The sequence below is a fragment of the Trichosurus vulpecula genome, chromosome 7 (assembly GCF_011100635.1).
Source record: "Trichosurus vulpecula isolate mTriVul1 chromosome 7, mTriVul1.pri, whole genome shotgun sequence".
Classification (NCBI taxonomy): Eukaryota; Metazoa; Chordata; class Mammalia; order Diprotodontia; family Phalangeridae; genus Trichosurus; species Trichosurus vulpecula.
This window is the reverse complement of record NC_050579.1, coordinates 132,568,951-132,595,208: the sequence shown is the minus strand read 5'-3', so window position 1 is coordinate 132,595,208 and position 26,258 is coordinate 132,568,951. Positions and strand designations below refer to the sequence as shown.

General features: G+C 36.7%; 1 protein-coding gene across 7 annotated transcripts in view; it reads left to right on the top strand.

Annotated features, from left to right (window-relative positions):
* LAMA2 (laminin subunit alpha 2) overlaps positions 1-26,258 on the top strand; it is a 777,226-nt gene that overhangs the window by 360,810 nt on the left and 390,158 nt on the right. For all 7 annotated transcript variants that reach the window (XM_036766214.1, XM_036766215.1, XM_036766213.1 and 4 more), the window contains exon 12: positions 3,972-4,145. In XM_036766214.1, coding sequence (XP_036622109.1) covers positions 3,972-4,145 — 174 coding nt within the window. The remainder of the gene's footprint in view (positions 1-3,971; positions 4,146-26,258) is intronic.

Sequence of the window (26,258 nt, the reverse complement as noted above, 5' to 3'; positions counted from 1 at the left end):
TTAATAGCTTAGTGACCCTGGAGAAGTCACTGAACTTCTCTGACCCTCTGTTTCCTCATTTGTGAGCTGAGGGTGATGATAATACTCGTTGCACAGAGTTGTTATGAGGATAAGATGAGATAATGTGTGTAAACGCTTTGCAATCTTCAAAGTGATACAGGGATACTAATTGGTGGTGATCATCATAGTAGTAGAAGTCAGAATAATAATCCCATTTGATGCCATTCCTACTCTAATCTATGATGGAAGTAATACTGCTGCCACCAATGTAGTGTACTTAGAAAAATCATGTTTTTACCAGGTCCTTTTATCCTATTTCTTATCAGTGTCTTTCCAAAAATCCTTTATAGAGGATCGACCTATTCCACCAGAGGCCTTCCTCTGATTCTTTCAACATATTGGGGACGCTAATGTAACATTCAGATTTTCTGTCATTTGTCATTCTTGTTGTATGCCTCACCTCCTTTTCTGGTCATCTGCGTTCTTGATGATGTCTTTACCCTATTTCTCAATACAGTTTAATACTGGACTATTATTTTATAATAATTATATTTATTATAAACATAACTGTATTATACTTATTATAAGCATATGTAATACTTATGCATTATGCTTATGGCCTACTTATAACTACTCTTCATCTTTATATTGCCTTTAGGATAACTTGAAATTTTAATTTAAGATCATGGTGTTCCATGATGTAATGAGATATAATCCATACACCAGAAATATAACAACAGCATTACTGATAATGATAATTACAATAATAATTATAATTTCTATATACTTAGTACATGCCAGGCCATATGCTAAGCACTTTACAAATATCTCATACCACTGTGATATTTTCAAAAATATTTTTTACTCCCTTTATTTTATTTGGTCCTAAAAAACAATCTTGTGAAATAGGGCAGTATGAGTAGTAAAATCTAAGATCTTCCAAGTCAGGGATTACTTCAGGTTTATATTTGTATTCCCTGGATATAGCGCATAGTGGATATATAATGAGTGCTAGTTGATTGAATTTTTAAATATTTTCATTCCCAATTTATAGATTGGATCAAAAAGGCAGAATCAAAGAGGCAGTTTCATGTTTCAGTGGACAGAGCACAGGACATGGAGTCAGAAAGACCAGAATTCAAATCTGGCTTCAGACACTTAGCAAATCTATGACCTTGGACAAGTTGCTAAACCTCTCTCTGCCTCAGTTTTCTCATTTGTAAAATGGAGAAAAAGTAGCACTTTCCTCCCAATGTTGTTGGGAGGATCAAATGAGATGATATTTGTAAAGCACTTTGCAAAACTTCAAGTCCTATATAATTGCTAATTATTATTATTTTGTTGTTAATGTTGAGTGTCAACTTAGAAGTGGGAACAAACCAGAATATTACCCCTTTATATTTGTGTGATCTTAGTACAACTCACTCGATTTCTGGAAGTCCTAGTTATTTCATCTGTAAAATGAGGGCATTGGATTACATGATCTCTAAGGTGCCTTCTTGTCCTAAAGTCTGACCATATGACATGTTCATGGTCACATATCATTATTCGAGGCAAGATTCAGCCTCAATTCTATTCTGTGTTTGGAAATATATAGTTTTATTTTAATTCAGTCTATTATTTTATTGATATAGTGACCTCTTAGTGAGGAAATTCTCTCTGCCAATGCGAACTGGCAGTTTATAGGCTTAGGTTTCCTGGGGTACTCAGAGTTTAAGTGATTTGTCCAGTAATACATACAGCTCATACATCTCAGAGGCAGAATTTGCACACCAGCCTTCAGGATTCTGAAGTTGGCTTTTTATATCCTACACCAAGGTCATTTCATATCATTGTTATCATGTTAATGGTAATATGACAATTTGGTGCTAATAATGACAGCCAGGTCTGTCCGTATTGTCAGTTGGTTACTTCTTTCCCCTCGCTTTCTAAGAAAAGTTTCTAATTCTTAAGTGCCTTGATACTCTCTCCATTTTAAGCCAATTTACACCAAGTGGGAAACTTTTTCACATGCAAGTTCACGTTTAAACAAATTACCTTGTTTCTTAGATAATTTGTCTTTTTTTTCCTAAGAAGAAGCTGCCTCTGATTACTGATTCTATTTCATTTTCTGATGCTTTAACCTCCCTATCACCATGGAACTCTGGGATGTCCATCATAATCACTCTTTCTGTGGGTTTATAGCCTTCACATTTCATTATAAAATAGCACATGGCTGACTCTACTTTATTTCACTGAGTTCATAAATGCTGGCTTTAACGTGCTTCAGAGAGGCCACAGCTCACCACCCCAAAATGAATCATCCCATTTACAGTTTGACACCATCACTTCCAGAACACTCTAATCAACACTCACTCCTCTGTGCTAGCTAGCTGCTTCTCACTCCTCATCTCACTCTCCTTCCCCTGCAATTCTGCTGTGCTGCTGCTCCAATATCAGAAGATGTAGCCATGATGACCTGCTATGCCAGCAGCTTCCTGGTCTTTCTTTCCTGGGACCAAAGGGCCTGAAAACATTAAAAAAACTTGAAAGATGAAAGGAAAAGAAAGCCTAAGTTTTCAATCACTTTCACTTTATCTCCCTCTCCATTCCTCTGCATTTTTTTTCATTCCTACAACCCTATTAAAGTAGCCATTCCCTAAAAGCAATAAAAATATTGGTAAAGAAAGAGATAATGTTAGATTTAAATTCCAATTATTTAACTTTGATAAGACTGTTAAATTGTAGCCTTGCATGAATCACTGTCCTTTAATAAATGGAACTGGACTTTAATGTACTAAGCTGTTCACATAGTTCTGCCTTACCCTTTGCCCAAGAAGAGGTAGCTTTAGCAGAACTTGCTGTCAAATGGTCAGTAAATGAGGCTGTAAACTACTGGTATGTTAGAAGTGTGTCAGAACTGGAGGCCAGGAATGGTTGGGGTTTTATGGTAGAGGTGGTCAGGTCAGTCCATCTCTGTTCCAATACTAAAAGATCTAAGTAGAAGTTTGGAAAAGGAGGAGTTAGGGTTCAATTGTGAACTAAGGCACAGATGAAGCTAGCAGAGTAAAGACCAATTATTGGGATAGTGGGAAGGGAAACAGTAGGTACAGCCAAAGAGAATGAATCCAAGTAAATTCAGAAAAGACAAGATGTTTATTGTAAGCACTACCCAGGATTTCTCCCAGGAGAGTCAGTTTTTCCCATAGGTATTTCCCATCATCTGTGTGCTTAGAAAGCTGTCATATCTGCTGTCATGGCCTTAATTTAAAAGAAAGACAGCCTTGTTCTGTTAAGATAACATTTTTGTTCTTGAATTAACTTGAGGAAGGCAATGCATATTCTCTGTAGATGTGTATTTCTATTGGAGTTAAGGTGGACCTCCCTTCCTTGCCTCCTATCCCTTTTCAATCCAGTCTAGTATTCCAGGCCTTAACTGTCTGATATGGATCACAAGGATGGGGACCCAAGAGCAGAACACTGGCTGGGAACCCTGATATCCCAATCTTTAGGAAGAAAATTAGAAAAGAATATCCTAACCTCAAGGCCAAAGAATACCTAAGTATTCAGCTCCCTACAGATAGACATGGCTTCTAGCTGTGACTTTTCTCTAAGATTATGAAGTTGATTTTCAAATAAATAAGCTTTATTTTTTGTTAACTTTTTTATTTTCTTAAATATATCTTTATGGTTTCTCAAAACTTTATTCCAAAGGCAATTGCATAGTGAAGATTTGGTGGATATCAATCTCTAGATCAAGGCTCCAAGGATCATATCTTTAGAGCCAGAATGGATCTTAGAGGTCACCAATCCCATCCCTCTCAGTTTACCAAAGGGGAAAATGAGGCTGAGATAGGTTAAATGACTTGCCTAGGGTCACACAACTAGTAAGTATCTGAGGCAGGATTCAAACTTACATCTTTCTTCTTCCAAGCCTAGAGCTCTATTTACTACACCATCTAATTTAATGTTATTTGTGCGTTCCTTTTAAGATAAATGATATGGATGGCTGGTATCTTACTGACGTAGCTGGTCTCCTGAGCATTGCACCTCATCAAGACAACTCTGGTCAATCCCAGCAACTCAGCATTAGTAGCATAGATGCAAAAAGAGAACTACCACGAATCTATTACTGGAGTGCACCTGAACCATATTTAGGCAACAAAGTAAGTGAATTTTTTGTTTTGGTATATTTGGTTAAGGGACTCTTTTTTTCTTATAGTTGTTATTTAAAGAAATATATAAATTCATCATATAATCAGATATATAAATTTTCCTTTGTGAAGAAATATGATTTATAATACATTAAATACTACATAAATTTAATATCAAAGGAATATGTATAACATACATAAAAGTTTTCTTGAAGAAATATATAAATTTTTATTTATTTGACTGTTAGTTAAGATAGCATCTATGACCTACATGTATGGAAAAGGAAATGAACCATCTATGGAGGAAGAATGAGGGATAGCAGATGGATACCCTAAATATTATGCTGGTATCCATAAAATATTTAAAGACCAAGAGGTTACTAATATATCAGGTAGATTCTATATGGAGTATTTGTGGAAGGGCATGGTCAAAAATTCCATACATAAAAGGTATGGATGAGTTGCTTACAACCTGGACCAAGAGGAGAGTACTCATGGATTCATTAAGGGGTAAAACTGTGATTTGTTAAACAAGATTGGTTTAGAAATAGAGGTATTTATGTAGAGAACTAAGAGAGAGGTACAAGTAAGATAAGTTCACTTTAGAGTGCCTACCATAATGGCCTACATGAAATTGGCCATCAGAAAATATATTTGAATGAATGAATCATTGAGTAAATTAATGACTCCCCAGAGTAATGATGTTAGCTACTGGGTCATGCGAACCTGTGAAATCCAGTTTGTCCAGTGTGGCTCTAGCTTCTCAGGATGCATGTATGCTAAGGCTGAACTGACCTGTAAATGAAGCATTACATCCACCTGGGGCCTTCCAGCCACTTGCTTGATGTATCAGAGTTAGAGTTAAGTTTCCTTGGTCCCTGCCTGCTTGTTTATTGTTTATTAAGCAACTCAGAAATACTGTGATTTCAAAGTTCCAGACTACCCATAGTGCCTTGCCCCACAGATGACAGAGAAATATCCTTTTTGTGTTACATTAGCTCTTTGTCTAAGACTTGAAGTTTGAGCCCTGAGTACCTTTGAGCCTTGGATTAGAGTATGTAGCTTGTTGCATTCCAGACTAGCAGCCTGTGTGTTGAGTAGGAAATAATGAGGGGCCACCCCCTCATGCTTATTCCTTGTTGGAATATGTCTCCTTCCCCTTGCTGCCATCACAATATTGCTCTCCCCTTTCTCTCAACGGAAAGAAACTGACTTCTTTTAATTCACTTGGAGGTGTTGTCAGACAGTGATGTGGGGTACTCATAGTTATTTACTTCATGATTTCAGTTTTGCTGAGAAAATTAAAAGGAATCTATTTGTTCTGTTTTTTACAAATCTTAATTAGAGGTCTTTTCTGGTGAATTACCTTGTCTGTCTTAACATTTGACTTAAATAAAAATACCTTCTGCTAAGGCTTTGGGGAGGAATAAAATAAATACACATATATTGTGTTTGATTTAAGCCCATTCACATGTGTATATAAAAACATACAGATAAACAAATATTACTGGCTCAGAGACTCAAGCTATTTCTGGAGTGTATTAACTCCATACATAGGGGCTTTGGTGTTTAGATATTTGTATTTGTTTGTTTGTTTGTTTTTTCAAGAATTCCCTGGAAAAAACACAATTTGGTCTATTCATTTCAAAGCTTGCAAACAGTTGCTTGCTTCATGAAAGTTATTAGTAAAGACCATGCTTGGAAGATAATCCTTTCAGCTCTAGAATTCTTGCTCTTGGGTCTCTGTCCTAAATGATAAGTACCTTACACATCCCATTATATCTAGGATGACTCCAGCCTTGCATCTGCTCTGCTTTCTCTTGCATTTCTAGAATCGTAATCACATCAATACATCCATTGCTACTAGAAACAGTGTCTCAGTCTACTCCCTTATGTCTCCATTCACCACTCCTATAACTCTCCAAACCAAGATACACCTCCTTGGCCACTACCCACCTATGCGTGTGGTGTCCCTCTATTAAAATGTAAGCTTCTTGAGGACAAAGTCTGTCTTCACTTCTGTATTTGTAACTTCAGTGCTTATTACAGGGTAACACCTCAATGCTTTTCAATTAGTTTATTCCTTCATTTGTGTCTTGTCAGCAAATTGTAAATCTAAATTCTAGAACCTACTTACCCCAGAACCATGTTCAAGAAACTTCCATTATGAATTGAGTCTGCTTTGAACTTGGTTTCCAACTAAATTAATGTGATGTTGCTTTAGGAAAAATCTTAATTGATAAAACCAAAATCACATTTCACTTAAAGGTGTCTTTATTTGAGTGTCATACGTTTGTCTGGTACTGAGTCTGAAACAATAAACAAACTCTGAGAAAGCATTAACACACTGCTCATTGAATGGGAAATAGCTATTTTAGTGTATTGAATAATGTCACAACACAGAGTAATATTTTCCTTTTTAAACAAATCCCTGAAAATACACACACAAATACACACACTGACACACTCACACACATACACACATATATGTTGATGTGTATTCAAAAGATACAAGGGGTATTTAGTAAACATTTAGTCAATATCACAAAACCTAATAAAAACATTAGCTGAAGTACATTTGACACCAGGAAATCACTTCAATCTTTTATTTTTAATCACACGTGTGTGCGTGCGCATGTGCGCGCGCACACACACACACACACACACACGCACACACTTCCATTGTTTACAACCAGGGCAAACAAGCATATAAAACTTGGCTGAAAATAATCACCACGACTTGGAGGTACCATGTTTAGATCAGAATTTGATAGGTTCCAGATACTTTAGTTCTGATGGTAGCAAAATGTATTTGGATGTAGCTTATAATAGAAACATGCTTGGCAATATTTTTCTCATATTGCTTCTTTAAGCATATCTGCTTCCTTCTATTGGCGGAAAACCAATTCAACAGAAGGAAAGTGAGCATGTGAGACATTTGGCAGGATCACATCCAAAGAATTTGTATATCCTGTTCATGGTTTTAAGTTCCCAAAGATAACTTCCTTTGTCCTGGATGACCTGCTTCTAGTTACCACCCACAATGAGCCAGTTCATATTCTGACACAGATAATTTTCACATCAAAAATCAAGGCTTGTCCATGCTCCAATTTCCATTCAGTGAACAAAATACTGGTAACGGGGTGTGCAAATTGTTTGAATATGGAAGACATTTTTAAACATAACGTGGAGGCCATTTGTGGCTTACTGTCAGGCAGCTCTGTATGAATGAAACAATTTGCCTTAATAACTGAACCATATAAATTTTTGATACTACAATAATACTGCAAGCATTCGCAAATTACTGCAGTACATCTTAACTGTCATGTCACATCACATAAATTACAGTCATGATGGCATACTTAACTTGGGTGATTTAGTGCCTTGCCAAGGAAATGGAGTAGTGCAGGTCCTTGTTTGTAAATTCAATAAAGTCATTTCCTTAGTAGTTGAGGCTAGCTGAAGTCAGTCTTTCTTTGGCAGTGACTGTTAAGTGTTCAGGTTAGAACAGCTACCAGCATGGGGCAGAGGGGGCTAATGCATGGTGGACAGAATGACTGTGTCATCTGCTCAAAGAGGGAATTTTATAGGCAGCCCTGCCTTTTAAGTCTGTGGGTATGCCATCAATATCCTAACCTTTCTTTCTGTTGAAATGCTTCATTCTTTTGCCTAAAGAAAGTCTAACTATGAAGACTGTCAACCTTCTTTCAATATGCGCATGCCCCTGTTTTCAAACATGTTCCAAGACCTTGATTGCAGGGCTACGTTTAACATAAGGTGGACGTGCTGTGCATACTCTGTTATAACGAAGATTGCCATATGTTTTCTATCATCCTCTTTAACACCTACGTCCAAGTTATTTCTTCCTATGATAAGAATGCTGTCAAATGGGACACTGCTGAGTCTGTCAGAGCTGAGAATTGCCTAACATTAAGCAGTGTTGGAGAATAGTTATGTTTTACAAGTCAAGTGATGGTCTGTAGTTTCTATATAATTCTACATAAGCATAAAATTTATAACAAAGTAATTCATATTTGTTAGTTTATGGTATTTTAATTATATTCCTAAATGTATCTTAAATGTGAGCAGATCATCAAGATTATTCTTTGAGTTATTTATAAAAACAAAAATTATAAAACTAGTAAGCACTGAGAAGAAGTGAATAATGAATTAGAAAAATATTAATTTTTATGTTGTTTATTTTAATATTTGGCATGACCTTCCTTAGCTAGAAATTGCCTCCTCTGTCCATTCTTTCCTTTACTTATGTTATCGAAATCTGTCTGACAATATCAGAGGTGCATATTTGATGTAACTTGAAGTTTCTGTTTCATCCCCAATTCCAGCTGGCCAATAAAAATTTATTAAGCATTCCCATGGAGTGCTGCATTAGGAACACTTTCACCTCTAAAACTCACTGTAAATAATAATCCTCAGATGTTTGTAGGGGATTTTGAAGGTAGGAAATATATCAGGATAGAGGTGCAAAGGAGCAAGAAAATTGTTCAGTTATTCCAGTCCACAGCTATTGAGAAATTGTATTGAATTGCAGGTCTGAAATAATGTGCTGCTAATAGTATAACTGAAGGCAACTAGGTAGTATAGCATGGAGAGTGCCAGGCCTCGAGTCAGGAAGACTTCTCTTCCTGAGTTCAAATCTGGTCTCAGACACTTCTAGCTGTGTGACCCTGGGCAAGTCATTTAACTCTGTTTGCTTCAGTTTCCTCATCTGTAAAATAAGCTGGAGAAGGAAATGGGAAACCACTCCTGTATTTCTGTCAGGAAAACCCCAAATGGGGTCACAAAGAGTCAGACAGGACTGAAATGACTGAACAACAAAATGACCCCCAGTGGTCTGAAATAATAGATCTGACACAAATTACTTTCAATGAGTTATTAACACACTTGGGAGAAAGTAATTCAACATGCCATCTTTCTCGTCATACTCAGTGTTTGTTATTCTTATATTGAAGAATATGAATCCACCCAGAAGTTTTAGGTTTTTGAGATGGTAACAGTAAGAAGAGTGACCCTCAGCATTGTACAGTAGAAAAAGCGCTGGCATCAAAGAACCTGGATTCAAGTCCTGCCTGTATGACCTCATCATGTGTTAAGTGAGTGACTTAGACTAGCTGGCCTCTAAGATTTTTTCTAAGTCTAGATTCATAACCACATAAGCCAAAAGTTACATTGGGAGAAAAGTCAAAGACTAGATAGAAAGAGACCCTAGGGTTTCCCCAATTCCAGTTCTAAATACCCACCAGATCATCATATCCTTTGGGATTTATAGTCTCAGAGAAATTGTCTGAGCCTTTAAGGGGTATAACAACAATGCTGCTTATAGCTGCTATAAGGTGTAAGGCCAATAACACCAGCACACCAGAGGGCTGTTAGTGCAGATTCTTTGAACTGCTTTTCTAGGGAAAGCAACTTTAAGGGGTTTATAATCTCACTTTAATTAAACATACTTATATCATTCACTTAGTTCTAGGGGAAAGTCAGCACCCTGAACTTCAGAGAAAACACAAACAGAAATTACAAGCAGAGAATTATAGACAGAGAAAATAACACAAATCAGCAGACAGTGCTTCTGTCTGTCTGTCTATAGCAATACATACTTAGCTACCAGAGAGAGAAGCACCAATATCTGGGTTTTCGAAGCCAGGGGGCTCCTTAATGGTTACCCAGAGTCTCCACGTGACACTCTTCCAATGAGTGAGCCCTCAAAGCAAAATGCTAACCTCAGAGTATATCTATACACTTCTTCAGGGTCAGAGGGCATCACAACCATGTGACTCAAACTCAGGTAACTTAGGCTTTCTTGTGACTTAAGCAAGTCATCAAAGAATCTTGATTCAATCAAAGGCAAGACTCAATCAAAGGCACTTTACTACCTTAGTTCTGAGAAGAACTAGAACAAGCGACCAAGTAAAAGTCTTCTTTCATCTTTACTTGAGGTTGACTTCCAAGTCCCATGGTTCTTCCTCTGTAGGATGACTGCTCCCGACTCTCGCCTGTATTCACACGTAGGCAGGTCTTCACTCCTGTACCAGGTCTCAGTTCATGGGAACTACTTTTCTTTTCCTAGACAGATTTTCATATAGTCTTTCAAACGTTTGTGATTGCATGAACCACAAAGAAATTTGGTGCATCATTTGAGAACACATTAGATGTTGTTATAAATGGTAACAAAAAGCAGCATCATGGTATGATGGTTAGGCTGCAAAGCCTTGAAGACTGTGTTCAATGCTCACTATTTCCATGTATGGCCTTGGGCAAATCTCTTAACTTCTCAGTGCGGGCAACTCTCTAAGGTTACTATATGCCGGACTTCACTGGTAGAGAGAGTCACACACCCAGAGTTTCCAAGACCAATGAAATCACAGGTCTTGTCCCCATCCCTATCCCTATAAATTATAAGCTCCAAGCAGGGGTTCTTATTCCGGAATCTGTGAATTTGGTTTTTTTTTTAATTTTTGATAACTACATCTCATTATAATCGGTTTCCTATGTATTTTATTTTATGCATTTAAAATATTATTTTGAGAAGGGTTCTATAGGCTTCACTAGACTTCCAAAGGAAGAGAGGAGGGGATGTAGGGTGGATCCATGATACAAGAATCCCTGGCCAAGAGGATGGCTACTGTGTATATTCTGCTTTCCTTTCATTGTATCTAGTACAGTATCATGTAAGTGTGGGTACTTGGGTAAGGCAATCATATATTGCTTTTGTAGAAATGATAAGCTCAATGATCTTAGAAAAACGTGAATACACTTGGATGAAATAACAAAGAGTGAAATGAGCAGAACCAAGAAAATGTTGTACATAATAATAATATTGTTTTAAGAAAAGCTTTGAGCAGTGAGTCATTTTGACTGTTATAGATACCCAAATTAACTACAAAGGACCTGTGAAGGAAGATGCTATCTGCATCCAGAGAAAGAATTGGGAAATAAAAGTATATGTAGAATAATTTTACAGACACATTCCCACATACACACACATATGTGTGTCTCCACACACACGCATACATATATGTGTGGCTAATGGTAACCATCTCTATGGTGGCGGGGAGAGCAGGAGGGAAGAAAAAATAAATCTTTATGATAACTTTATTATATATTTAAAAGGAATAGCAAATTGTACATAATGGATTTGCAGTTTCATGTGCAATCATCTTTTTATTATACTTTGTTAAGGAAATGCTTATTTTATTCCATAAATTAAAAATAAAATAAATAAAAATTTTAAAAAGAAATAATAATAGAATTCAGGAAAAGGAATAATGAGCATATTGGACTGAATATAGACTATACTTTTTCCTAGATGTGAATTGTATAAAACCTGAGTATGACCTACAAACAAGTAATAAGGCTAGAGGCATAGGCTGGGGCCATATCGTAAGGACCTTCAAGTGACAGAGAAGTTTATAGTTAATCCAGATGTAATAAGAATCCACTAGAGCTTATTAACTAGAGCATTGACTTGGTCAGATCTGCACTTTTAGCTGTGTGGTGGATGGATAGAAGAAATCTACAATTAAAGAGGTAAGGGGATGGGTTACTAGTCAAGCATGGTGATTTAAATCTCAGAATTTCCCAAACAGATAGAGGGGTCACAAGAGTCTAGGGGGAGTAGTAGAGTAGTTTTGGTGTTGTGGATACATTTTAGCTCAGAGACATCTCAGTATATCTCAGACTGAAGAAAATCACCAACCCCTGCAGATAAAAGGATCTTTTGGTTCAACTAGGAAAGAGTGTCTTCTCAAAGCATCCAGAACACTTTACTAGAGTTGGCTGTAAGGACTAGGGGGTTTCTTCTTGACATCCACATCTTTTTTAATATCTTCGAGATTTTTGACCAAGTTTGGAATTTCATAGTTCTGAGCCAGATATATCCCAACTGCTTTGCTTTGCTTATTTTAAATCTAAGCAAAAACAGTATCATGGTAATGGCTGAAACTTTTGGCAGAGAGACCAGTTTAGAATGCTATTGCAATAGTATGGAGAAGAGGTAATGAGAGTCTCAACTAAGGTGGTGGCTCTGTGGGTAAGAGAGGAGAGGATGGATTGAAGAAATATTATGGAGAAAAAGATTGACAACTATTTGGATATATGGGGTGATTAAGAGTGAGGAGTGGAGAATCAATATTGAGAGAAATAGGGAGAAATAGGAAGGTTGAGAAGAAGAATTAATTTGTGGGAGAAAGTAATAAGTTCCATTTTGGCCCTATTGAGTATAAGATTCTTATGAGACATCAAGTTTGAAGTGTCCAAGAGGAACTTAGTGATGGTGACCTGGAGCTTGAAAAGAGGCTATATTTTGAAAACTTATCTTTGGCCACCAGATGTATCAGAAAAACCAAGAGTTGGGTCAGTGATCTATAAGGCTTGTTTTATGTCTTGAAATACTGGAATATGATATTATATTCCCATTTTGTAAATGAGAAAATTGAAATTTAAAGGGTTAAATTTTGCCCTAGCAATCTTGATAACTGAAAGGGCATCAACCCAAACCTACAGCTTCTGATTCAGAGACCAGGGCTGTTTTCCCTTAAATTTTTCTGCCTCATGTTTCAAACTCGTTTTCCAAAGTCAAGTGTACTTGGCCTAGTCTATTAAATTGAAACTCTGGAAAATGAGGAATCAAATCAAATAAATAAAATTTTGGTGCAGAAGAAGCTCTATTTTTGGTTGTCTTTTTGGTGAACCCAGAAGTGAGTTCTCCTGTCTTGATTGGGGGTGTTTTCACAGCATATTAAACTAAAACCAATAATATGAAGTATCAACAAGAACTGCTGTTAAAGACACAAATGATTCTGAACAAATTACTTTATAGGACTTTATGTCCATGACTATAGAGCATTGCAATCAATCATTCAGCAAACATTCGTTAAGTAACAGCTATGTGCCTAGCACTGTGCTAAATGTTAAAGATACAAAAACCAAAATAAAGTCCCCGTCCTTATGGAGCTTACATTCTGTTGAGGGAAACAGTATGGTTTCATATTATAAGCTAAGCCATTTACTTTATACTGATCTTTGTCCTTTCTCTCTGTAAAAATACAGTTGACCCATATACATGGATATTTCATTATGTCCTTATAATCATGGTTTGGGAGAGCTCAGGAACAGTCGTGATAGTTTTAACCACACAGGAGAACACTGATTGGGGAGAACCTTCCTGGCTATGGGCTAGGAGTCCCATTCCTAGAGAATGTGTCTCTAATTGGCAGCAACTGTTTTAAGCCACTTATTCTGTGTTTCCATATCCTGTCATATAGCTTATGTGGTCCAAATGAATTTGTCAAAGACAATCAGGACAGGGGTGTGCAAGTGAGTTTTAAAAAACTGTCTCTCCAGAAATGCAGGATATATTTTTAACTTTAATTTCATTATTAACATGTTCTCCATCATTTTCTTGTATAGAAATGAAGAATGGTATATCAAGCCCTGATTTGTAGCATTTGCCAATTTCCAAGACATAAGTTCTCACATTGAAATTTTAACAATCAGCTTTTATAAGCCAGCGTACATACCAGTGATAGCTTCTCTCTTTCTGTTTTTCTACTTGTTTTAAGTATCGATGCTGTGTCTGCCATGTTTATTTGTTTACTTTTAGTCCAAACATCATTCCCTTGGCCAAGAGAACAGAAGCAAAGTTAAGAATTGAGCAGCTCTGCTTGCTTGCTGTCTCTTTGTCCCATCCATACCATGTATTCTTTCTTTGATTCTTTGCTTTTTCCAAATGTTGCTTTAAAAAACTTTTTGTTGCTCTGACATCTACACCAAATTCAATTCATTCTGAAGTTTAGTACTCTTAATACTTTTCTTATAGGACTATGGCATAATGTCTTATGCTGTGGTCTTCCTTTGCTTTGCATTCTCAAAACATGTTTTTTATAACTTTAACTTGATTGGTGCGGTCCCTGCACACCCATATAAGATTTTTCAAACTACTCTCTTTCCTCCTCATCAGATTGTTTTTCTCTTTGTCTTTAGAATTTCTTTCTTGAATACTTTCCCAACTCTCTTGTGCTGATTCCGTAGGTCATGCAGTCCTACCTATCTTTTCTCTGGATCCTTTGGAATATACTATACCAAAATTTAGGTGGCATATTGCACCATGCCTGGATTGTCTCATCTTATTTGTCACAAAGTATAAGAGGGAACATGCTTTACCCCACCAAATCCCTAAGGTTGTCATAATTCCTCCCTGGAAACCAGTTAGATCCTCCTTATAGGTGAAGATCTAATTTAGAATAGAATTTCCACTTCTTAATTCGTCCATCTTTTGGGGTATGAAATTATTATTATTAAAGTAAGTCAAAGGAGAAGATTCTGGGAAGATGGTGGAGTAGGTCAGAAAATTTCAAGCTAGCAAGATTTTCCTCCACAAAAGAGATAAAATCATGCCTCTGGGCAAACTGGAGAACTGAAACAAATAAGAGTAGGGGGAGTACAAGGGGTTCTCTTGAGACAAGCTGAGAAGACCTGAAGAAAAATCCTAGGATGAGATATCCTCCCTGTGAAGAGTAAACATCTCCAGGCTAGGACCCACTCTAACAACTAGCAGCAAGCCCTGGGTTTAGTTGGTTTGAGAAGCTGCCTTGGCCCCAGCCACAGAAACTTTTAACCCCCAGGACAGTGAGGGAAGTTGGGTATCTGACCTCGGGAAGATCTAGGGAACCTTTGCTGTCATGGGAGGCCAGACCCAGCTGTGCTGCAGAGAGCAGTTGGGATAATTAGGAGCCAGCACATGGCTGGTGAGTACAGAAGTAGTGGTGTGGGGACACTACTGACTGTGGGGACTTACAGGAGGCTGGAAGTCTTGGTTTGAGTTCAAGGTCAGAGGGGAGAGCTAAAAGGGATCAGAGACCAGAGGCAGCATGACCCATGCCCCAGGAAGAGAGGTGATTATAAAAACTAAATTATTACCAAAAATTGGACAGGCAAAGGAGAAAGAATCCAACCATAGAGATCTACTATGGGAATAGAGAAGACCAGGGTTCATCATCAGAGGAGGATACTGAAGCAAAGAAACCCTCTTTTACTCCAAAGAGTAATGTCAAATGGTCACATGTCCAAAAAGAATTCATTGAAGAACTTTAAAAAGACTTCAAAAATCAAATGAGAGAGATAGAGGAAAAATTAAAAAGAAAAATAAGAATTACACAAGAAAAACAAGATTATGACAAGAAAGTCAACCAATTAGAAAAGGAGATCCAGAATCTTAAGGAAGAAAATGGCTCCTTGAAAATCAGAATTTGTCACGGGGAAGCCAGCAAAGTTGTAAGAGATTAAGAAATATATATATATATATATATATATATATATATATATATATATATATATATATATATATATATACACATACACACACACACATATATATATATACACATATAAAGAATGAAAAACAGAAGAGAATGTGAAACATCTCATAAGAAAAATAAGACTTAGAGGACAGATCAAGAAGAGAACACATAAGAATAATTGGACTACCTGAAAGTTCTGATCAAAAAAAGAATATTGATACAATAATACTAGAAAAAAATTAAACAAAATTATCCTGAAGCATTAGAACAAGAGGGGAAAGTAGAAATAGAAAAAATCCACCAGTCACCACCTGAAAGAGATCCTATGAGGAAAACTCACAGAAATGTTATAGTTAAATTCTGAAACCCCCAGATCAAGGACAAAATATTAAGAGCAACAAGAAAATAACAATTTACATATGATGGTACCACAATTAGAATTACCACAAGACCTAACATTGGTAACACTAAAAGATCGCAGGTCTTGGAACACTATATATCAAAGAGCAAAAGAACTGGGCCTCCAGCCTAAAATATCATACCCAGAAAAGCTAAAAATAATTCTGACTGAAAAAATGGACATTTGATCAACTGTCAGACTTTCAGGACTCTGTTTAAAAAAATCTGAACTCAGTTGAAGATTTGACATACAAGACCCAAGAGAAATATAAGGTACATACTAATGACCAATTACAAGGACTAAATGAGGATATAATATTTACCTTTTATGTATGGAAAATGGAAAATCTATATCTAAGATTGTTACTAGCAATTGGGTAGTTTATGAGAAAGATTGGGGTAGACCTGAGTATGATATGACTTCACAAAGTAAAACCCTTCAAAAACAGCTAAAACAGTAATTGTTTTATACATATGAGGTGCAAGAGGAAGAAAAAATACAGAGGAATTAGATGGGGGAGAGGGGCTGCTAGTTCTGGGAAACTACTTTCCATAGGAATGGGTTTAAGAAGGGAAAATACATATACATCTAGAAAAGTATAAATGTCTTCTAAATTTAGAAAGAAATAAAACTCTAAGGGGATAGGGAAGAGGAGAGGATAAAGGAGGGAACTTTAGAGGGGAAGGCAAAGGAATAAATTAAAAGGGGGATATAGAAGGGTCTTTAGATTTAAGGGAATGGGAGGATAAGAGAGGAGCTTTAGAGGGGAGGGGGACAGAATAAGTCAAAGGGGTGTGCAAAAGGGTGTTTAGATTAAGGGGAATGGGAGGATAAGGGAGGGATTGTTGGGATGGGGGTAGGTTAACTGATAGGCAAGGTAGTAGGTAGAAGTAGAGGAGTTAGGAGAGACAGGAAAAAGAGATATGCACAAACATAAAAACAAAATTAAGAGTAGAATCTCTTAGGTAAAGGAATTGGGGGGGGGGGTGGAGCCGAGATGGCCTCTGGAAAGCAGGGACTTGCTTAAGCTTTCCCCCAGGTCCCTCCAAACACCTATAAAATAGCCCTGAACAAATTCTAGAGCTGCAGAACCCATGAAATAGCAGAGGGAATCAGGGCTTCAGCCCAGAGCAGCCTGGATGGTCCCTGGAAAAGGTCTATCGCAGGCAGTTGGGAGCGGAGCAGAGCAGAACCTAGTGTGGGCCGCACCAGGACCAACCAGACTGGGAGCCAGGTGGAACAGGTGGTAGGGTCCTGAATCAATGAGCTGCAGCAGTTACCAGACTTCTCAACTCACAAATGCCACAGACAACAGAGCAGGGAAAAATTTCTGGGACAGAGTGAAAGGAGTTGCTGGTGGTGGACGTGGTGCAGCTCTGAGACTGCTTCCAGAGCTACAGCTGCAGTTGCTTCAGGCCCCAGGCCCACCCTGCGGGAGGAATTAAGTGGTGGATTAGAGCAGGAGTGCAAAACCTGCTTTGCTCTGCCTGAATCTGGGCCACAATCCTGCTTGGCAGTTCCTGGGGGAGAAGGAGCACTGGTGTGGCAGAACTTGCTGTGTAGAAGTAGCTCTGAAAACAGCAGCACTTGGCCCCTAAAGCTTCGGAAAAAGTACTCTCTACTCTACAAGCAGTCATACCCCAATGAAAAGCTTGAGGGTCAAGTAGTTGGCTGGGAGTATGTACAGGCAGTGAAAATGGTCTCAGATTCAGACTCAAACTTTGGGATCTTTCTTTGGTGACAAAGAAGACTAAAACATACAGCCAGAAGAAGTCAACAAAGCCAAAGAGTCTACATCAAAAGCCTCCAAGAAGAATATGAATTGGTCTCAGGCCATGGAAGAGCTCAAAAAGGATTTGGAAAAGCAAGTAAGAGAATTAGAGGAAAAATTGGGAAGAGGAATGAGAGTGATGCAAGAAAATCATGAAAATCAAGTCAACAACGTGCTAAAGGAGACCCCCAAAAAATACTGAAGAAAATAACATCTTAAAAATAGACTAACTCAATGGCAAAAGAGCTCCAAAAAGCCAATGAGAAGAAGAATGCCTTGAAAGGCAGAATTAGCCAAATGGAAAAGGAGGTCCAAAAGACCTCTGAAGAAAATACTACCTTAAAGATTAGATCAGAGCAAGTGGAAGCTAGTGACTTTATGAGAAATCAAGATATTATAAAACAGAAACAAAGGAATGAAAAAATGGAAAACAATGTGAAATATCTCATTGGAAAAACCACTGACATGGAAAATGGATCCAGGAGAGATAATTTAAAAATTATTGGATTACCTGAAAGCCATGATCAAAAAAATAGTCTAGATATCATCTTTCAAGAAATTATCAAGGAAAACTACCCTGATATTCTAGAGCCAGAGGGTAAAATAGAAATTGAAAGAATCCACAGATCGCCTCCTGAAAAAGATCCCCAAAAGAAAACTCCTAGGAATATTGTCACCAAATTTCAGAGCTCCCAGATCAAGAATAAAATACTGCAAGCAGCCGGAAAGAAACAGTTTGAGTACTGTGGAAACACAATCAGGATAACACAAGACCTAGCAGCTTCTACATTAAGGGATCGAAGGGCTTGGAATATGATATTCCAGAGGTCAATGGAGCTAGGATTAAAACCAAGAATCACCTACCCAGCAAAACTGAGTATCATGCTCCAAGGCAAAATATGGATTTTCAATAAAATAGAGGACTTTCAAGTTTTCTCAATGAAAAGACCAGAGCTGAATAGAAAATTTGACTTTCAAACACAAGAATCAAGAGAAGCATGAAAAGGTAAACAAGAAAGAGAAATCATAAGGGACTTAGTAAAGTTGAACTGTTTTGTTTACATTCCTACATGGAAAGATGATGTGTGTAATTCATGAGACCTCAGCATTAGGGTAGCTGAAGGGAATATACATGCACACATACATACACACACACACACACACAGGGCACAGGGTGAGTTGAATATGAAGGGATGATATCTAAAAAATAAAATCAAATTAAGGGAAGAGAGAGGAATATATTGAGAGAGTGAGAAAGGGAGAGATAGAATGGGGTAAATTATCTCACATAAAAGTGGCAAGAAAAAGCAGTTCTGTTGGGAGGGAAGAGGGGGCAGTTGAGGGGGAATGAGTGAATCTTGCTCTCATCAGATTTGACTTGAGGAGGGAATAACATACACACTCAATAGGGTATCTTACCCCACAGGAAAGAAGGGGGGAGGGTATAAAAAGGGGGGATGATAGAAGGGAGGGCAGATAGGGGGAGGAAGTAATCAAAAGCAAACACTTTCAAAAAGGGACAGGGTCAAGGGAGAAAATTGAATAAAGCGGGCAGGATAGGAGGGAGCAAAATATAGTTAGTCTTTCACAACATGAGTATTGTGGAAGGGTTTTGCATAATGATACACATGTGGCCTATGTTGAATTGCTTGCCTTCTTAGGGAGGGTGAGTGGGGAGGGAAGAGGGGAGAGAATTTGGAACTCAAAGTTTTAAAAGCAGATGTTCAAAAAAAAAGTTGGTTTTGCATGCAACTGGGAAATTAGATATACAGGCAATGGGGCATGGACACCTATCTTGCTCTACAAGAAAAGTAAGGGAAAAGGAGATGGGGTGGGGAGTGGGGTGACAGAAGAGAGGGCTGACTGGGGAACAGGGCAATCAGAATATATGCCATCTTGGAGTGGGGTGGGGTAGGAATGGGGAGAAAATTTGTAACTCAGAATCTTGTAGAAATCAATGCTGAAAACTAAAAATATTAAATCAAAAAATATTTTTAAAAAAGAATCTCTTAGGGAAAGTAGATGTTACATATATATATATATATATATATATATACACATGTGTGTGTATATATGTATACATATATATACATATGTATATGTATATATCAATACATATATATACGTCCATGATCAATGGTAATCTTGGGGTAGGGGGGAGGAAAGGGGAAAAAGAACAAAGTAAAAAGTGTACAGCAGAAAACAAAAGAAAACCTACAAGGAAGCAAAGAAAAGATAGAGAGCTTTCAACATAACGTACAGTCTTTAATATATGGGCTTTTTTGAAATGATAAGTTATTGCTGGGTCCTCTGCTATGTTCTGCTGTGCACGTGACATTTTTCTTTTTTCTTTTATATTTAAGCTTATAATGTTTCTCTTTCTTTTCTTATTATGTATTTAAGTTTTAGTAGTTGTCTAAAATTTAAAAAATATTAAAAAAATTTAATAAAGTAAGTCAAGAAATTATTAGATGCTTTGCTATTAACAGAGAGAGAATTCCAGCAGATGTTTGAATAATTGGAGTCCCCTATCAAAATGCTGTACTTCTATGCCGGGCTAGTCAATTGGTCAATAAAAATTTATTAAGTACTTACTCTGTGTCAGGCACTGTGCTAAGTACTGGAGATACAAAGAAAAGGAACGCACAATCTATTAGGGAAGACTATAAGCAAAAAGAATGAACAAAAAAGCCATGGTAAGAATAAATAGGAAATATTCAACTGAGGGAAGACATTCGCATTAAGAGCCATTGGGAAAGACTTGCTGAAGCAGATGGACTGTTAGCTGAGACTTAAAGAAAGCCAGAGAAGATACAAGGTAAAGATGAGAAGGGAGAACATTCCAAGCACTACTCTTCTATTCCCTCTTTTTGTCCAGGTGGCCTGTGGTATAGTGGAATGGCAAAAATTTCTTTTGTTTTTCACAGCATTGTCCTTCACCCAGATATTCTCTGTAAGCTGTCTCTTTTTTCCTGAATTTATGCTCTTAATGTGAAAAGTTTCTATTCTGTTAAAGGCATATTTTGTGAAAGAAAAGGATCAAAGAAGGAATACATGGTATGGATGGGACAAAGATTTTGAATAATATAGACATTTCAAATGCTGCCTTCACATGAGCCTGTTGCTCATTCTAAAAGGAAAAAAGGTTACAAGTTATTTGTAAAGTATTGCAGTGGGCACAAAAATCAGAAACAATTATATGCCAGAATATGTCATTGTTGTTCTCCATTTGGCTGGGGGAAAAACATCTCAGCAGGATAGTATATGGTCCAGTTACCTTGGAAACAAACTAATAAAACCAATGGGACAGCGGGCACTGACACTCTTTCCAGCTACAGATGTAATTTCAGCAGTTCTTAAAAGAATAAGTCTATGTGATATATACTAGGTAGTAACTAACTTCATAGGTTTTATTAAAGAGCTAACATATTCCATTCTTAGGACAAGGCAAGAAAAATCAGAATTGCTCAGTTTTCCTGCACTAAATTTTGTAACAAAATAAAATAGACATAATTTTCAAAGAGCAACAATTATGTGACATTAAAATGATTTTAGTGGTATTTTTGTCATTAAAACCAAAACTACTGGAGGCTCTCAACAACAGACACAACCCACACTCCCACAATGCAAACTTTCAGAGAAGACTTGAAAAAAATTCAATAAACAATCTTGGTTTTCCAAATACTCTGCTGTTTATTTTCTGCTAATCATTTTTTCTCAGGAGTTTTAAGTAAATAAGTATTTGAGGTGTGTTTATTTCAGGGAAAAGAAAAAGTAAAATTGTAATACTTCCTTAAAGTGTTCATTTTCTAGAAAAAGAATGGAATTCTTGCTTGCACAAGTTTTATAAAGATGAAGCTGGTGCTCAAGACTGTTCAGTACTGTGAATAAATAGGAAGTGGATCATATATTATGAAGTGAATATTTCATAGAAATAAAAATCAGTTCTTTTTTGTCCTTCACAATAAGCCTTTTAATTTTTTTTCTTATTTGACTTCATTTCTTTTGACTTTAATTTTGTTAGAAATAACTTAGATTATAAAATCTGGTATATAGAACTCTATGCAATTCCTTAAAAAAGCCTCATTTCCACTTAACTTTCCATTCAAACAAGCTAGAAACTCACATTAGCATTATATCAATGGTAATATTATAATAGTAGACAATTGCTTTATTATTAAAATTGAAACAACAAACAGATGTTGAAATGAAAGATTCTTAGGTGCTCCATCTGGATAACATCACAGTGTACGAAACTTAACCGATATTGTTGTTAATAGGACAGAGCAATGATAAGAACAATCCACAAATCCTGTTTTAATATAGATGCATTAGGTATAATTTGGACAATTCTAAAAAGAATACATTCTTAATTAGATTCTATTCAGGAAAATCTTTAAAATACTTTGTATTCTGTAAGCAACAATCAAGTTGGAGAGTTGAGGTGGATAATAGGCCAAACAGATTGAAATTTAAAAAAAATTGTTGATAATGATAGTCATATATACATACATATATGTATATACATATATTTCTGTACACATACATTCAAAAAGTCTTATGAACTATTAGCAACATTTAAAAATATATGCATGACACTGTTGGTGGATTTGTGAACTGATCCAACCATTCTGGAGAGCAATTTGAAACTATGCCAACTGTGCATACTTTTTGATCTATCAACACAATTTCTAGGTTTGTATCCCAAAGAGATTTTTTTAAAGGGAAAAAACCTTGATTTGTTCAAAAATATTTATAGCAGCTCTTTTGTGGTGGCTGAGAATTGGAAATTCAGGAGATACCCATCAACTGGGGAATGGCTGAACAAGTTGTGGTATGTGATTGTAATGGAATATTGTCTTTTTAATTTTTAAATAGTATTTTATTTTTCCCAATTACATATCAAGGAAAATGTTTAACATTCATTTTTACAAGATTTTAAGTTCAAAATTTTTATCTCACCCTCCCTTTTTCTGAAAATGATAGGCAATTTAATATAGGTTATATAGGTGCTATCATGTAAAACATATTTACATATTCATCACAGATGTGGAAGAAGAAACAGATCAAAAGGAAATAAAACCATGATAAAGAGTAAAATAAGTGGAAAAAAAGTGCTTTGATTTGCATTCTGAGTCCATCAGTTCCTTTTCTGAATACATATAGCATTTTCATGAGTCCTTTGTGTTTATTTTGGATCATGTTGCTGAGAAGAGCTAAGTCATTCACAGTTGATCATCACACAATGTTGCTAACATTGTGTACAATGTTTTCTTTGTTCTGCTCATTTTACTTTGCATCAGTCAGTATATTTCTTTCCAAGTTTTTACTGAAATCTGTTTATCATTTCTTATTACACAATAGTATTCTATTACATTCATATAGCACAGCTTGTTCAGCCATTCCCCAATTGATGGGTATCCCCTCAATTTCTAATATTTTGCTACAGTGCAAAGGGCTGCTATAAATAGTTTTGTACATGTAGGGACTATTCCCTTTTTTACGATGTCTTTGGGATACAGACCTAGTAGTGGTATTGCTGGATCAAAGGGTATGCACAGTTTTATAGACCTTTGGGCATAGTTTCAAATTGCTCTCCAGATTGGTTGTATGCATTCATACCTTCACCTACAGTGCATTGGCATCCCAATTTTCCACATCTTCTCCAACATTTATCATTTTCCTTTTTTGTCATATTAGCCAATCTGTTGATATGAGGTGGTATTTTGAAGTTGTTTTTTATTTCTCTAGTCAAAAGTGATTTAAAACATTTTTTCATATGCCTATAGATATCTTTGACTTCTTCATCTGAAAACTGCCTGTTCATATCCTTTGACCATTTATCATTTGGGAAATGGCTTGTATTCTTATAAATTTGACTCCGTTCTCTATATATTTGAGATATGAAGGCTTCATCAGAGACACTTGCTGTAAAGATTGTTTCCCAACTTTCTGCTTTCTTTCTAACCTTGGTTACATTGGTTTTGTTTGTACAAAAGTTTATTTTTTTTAATTTAGTATGGTCAAAATTATCTATTCTTCATTTATCATATTCTTCATTTTGTAATACTCTCTATCTCTTATTTGGTCATGAATTCTTGCCATTCCCATCAATCTGACAGGTCCTCTTCTGAGTTTGTCTTGGTCTTCCCTGTCACCACAAGAACTTTCTATGGTCAGGTACTTTTTGGATTGTTTTCTGCCCATCCTTTTTTTCCTTTTTTCTTTTAAATTTGAGCTCTGCTCCCAGGATGACAGGGCCATTGTCTCAGGCTTCTTGTGCTAGTGGCTGCAGATCCTGGCTGTTCACCTGGTGCTTCACTGATGTTACCCTGAGGCCCACGGGAGACCCTCGTGTATTGTACTGTGCTGAGGTCATGGGGTGGGGGTTATCTGATACTGCTGGAGGGAGTAGAGTTCTGGCAGCTTACCTGGTGCTAAGCTGGGCTCCTAGTTGTGGTGTCTAGTATGTGCTGAGGTCTGGTGGGGTGTTTCTGCATTTTCCAGTAGCTACCCTGAAGCATGTGAGGTCAGGTCTCTGGAGGCTGCCTGTTTGCCTGGGGCTGGGCTGAAGCATGTGGAGGTCCAGCTGCCTCAGGACATCATACACATACACACACACGCACACGCGCGCGTGCATGCACTAAAACACATAGGGGTTCTCAGAGCTGGATTATGCCAGTTCCCTTGTCTATGTTAAGGCATGTAGAGGGTCCTGGTGTTAGCAATGGCCTGCTCACAATCTCTCTCTAGTTTGCTGAAGGAGTGCTTGCTGCTGGCTTGCTGGGATACTTCCCATCCTGGCCTGTGCTCTCCTTTCATCCAAATGAGATGGACCTTTCTTGCTGGTTCTCCAAGTTTCTTGGGTTAAAAGATTGTTTCACCTCATGTTTTTGCTTCTTCTGCTGTTCCAGGATTTGTTTGCAGGCTCTATTTTATGGTTGTTTGGAGGTGAATATGGGCGAGTCTATTCTGCCATCTTGGCTTCTGGAAGTCCAAAAAAATGGAATGTTATTTTGGTATAAGAAAATGACAGATAAGATAATTTCAGAAAAAGCTGGAAAGACTTACATGAACTGATACAACATGAAGTGAGCATAACCAGTTCTGTAACACTGTAACAGCAATATTATATAATAAATTGTGAATGATTGAGTTATTGTTAGCAAGGCAGTGATCTAAAGGACTCATGATGAAAAGTGCTATCTGCCTCCAGAGAAAGAACTGGTATTGTCTGAATATAGACTGAAGCATACTATTTCTCTCTTTCTTTTTATTTGAGTCTTCTTGCACAAAATAACTAATATGGAAATATTTTATATGATTATACATGTATAACCTATATCAGATTGTTTACCATCTCAAGTAGGTTGTAGGGAGGGAGAGAGAGATAGAATTTGGAACTCAAATTATTTTTTAATGAATGTTAAAAATTGTTTTATATGCAATTAAAGAAAACATAAAATATTATTTTAAAATATATATGCATGAATTATACCCAAATAGTATGACAGTGCCTCTATGGAAAAATTACCCAAATTAAAGATTTTGAAGTTAATTTAGGAAAAATTTGTATAGAAATATCCAGTCATACCACATAATCAGTAGGAATGCCACAAAACAGATATGAAATATAACCCTGTGCTATCTTTTCCTCAGCCACTAAACTGACTTTTTAGTTTTTATTATATCATCTAATTTAGGATCCTAAATTTACAAATGAGGAAACTGAAACCCAGATAAAGAAAGTCTTGAAATCATGAGACCATAGAATCATAGTCTTTGACTTGTATGAGAACTTAGAGGTCATCTAGTCCAATTTTCTCATTTTACAGGTGAGGAAACTGAAGCCCAGAAAAGAGAAATCTTGAAATCATAGGATCATAGATTTAGAGCTGAATGAGAATGTAGAGAACCTTTAGTCCAACCCCCTAACTTCATAAATTAGGGAGCTGTGATCCAGGGATGCATAAGGTTATTTGGTGGTATCAGAGTCAAGATTCAAACCCAGTTCTTTTGACTGAATCAAGCAGTTTAATGTATTTGACACAAAGACTCAAATTTATCCATGTTCCATGTGGATATTCCTCTAATGACATAGATTGCAATCCATCCATGGTGCCCATCTTGTGCAACTCAATCCATCTCATTTGTGACAGAATATAAACTCCCTGAGGACAGGTATTGTTTCATTTTTTGTCCTTATATTTTATAGTGCCTAGCATAGTGTATGGCACATAGTAGGTATGTAATAAATTCACATTGATTAGATCCTCAAGTAACATTTTATCTACCATTTATATATTCATGGCTACCCAACTCATAAATATATGATGATTTAAAAAAAATTCTTGAAGATGGGAGCATTTTAATTTGCTAACTCAAGCATCCAAGCACCAAGTGGAGATTAACTGGGAGATAAATTATTTGAGAGGTAGTTGGCTATAACAAATAGAAAGTTGGCTTCAAAGTTAAAAAATTTGGCTTTAAGCCTTGCTTTTGATGCATACTAGTTGAGGAACCCCAGGCAATTCTCTGAAATTACAATTTGTGGAGTAGAATACAATTTCTGTTGATGGAGGGAATTTCCTCACTAGAAGTTCCATATATTAATCAAATCAAAAGCCAGATTATCA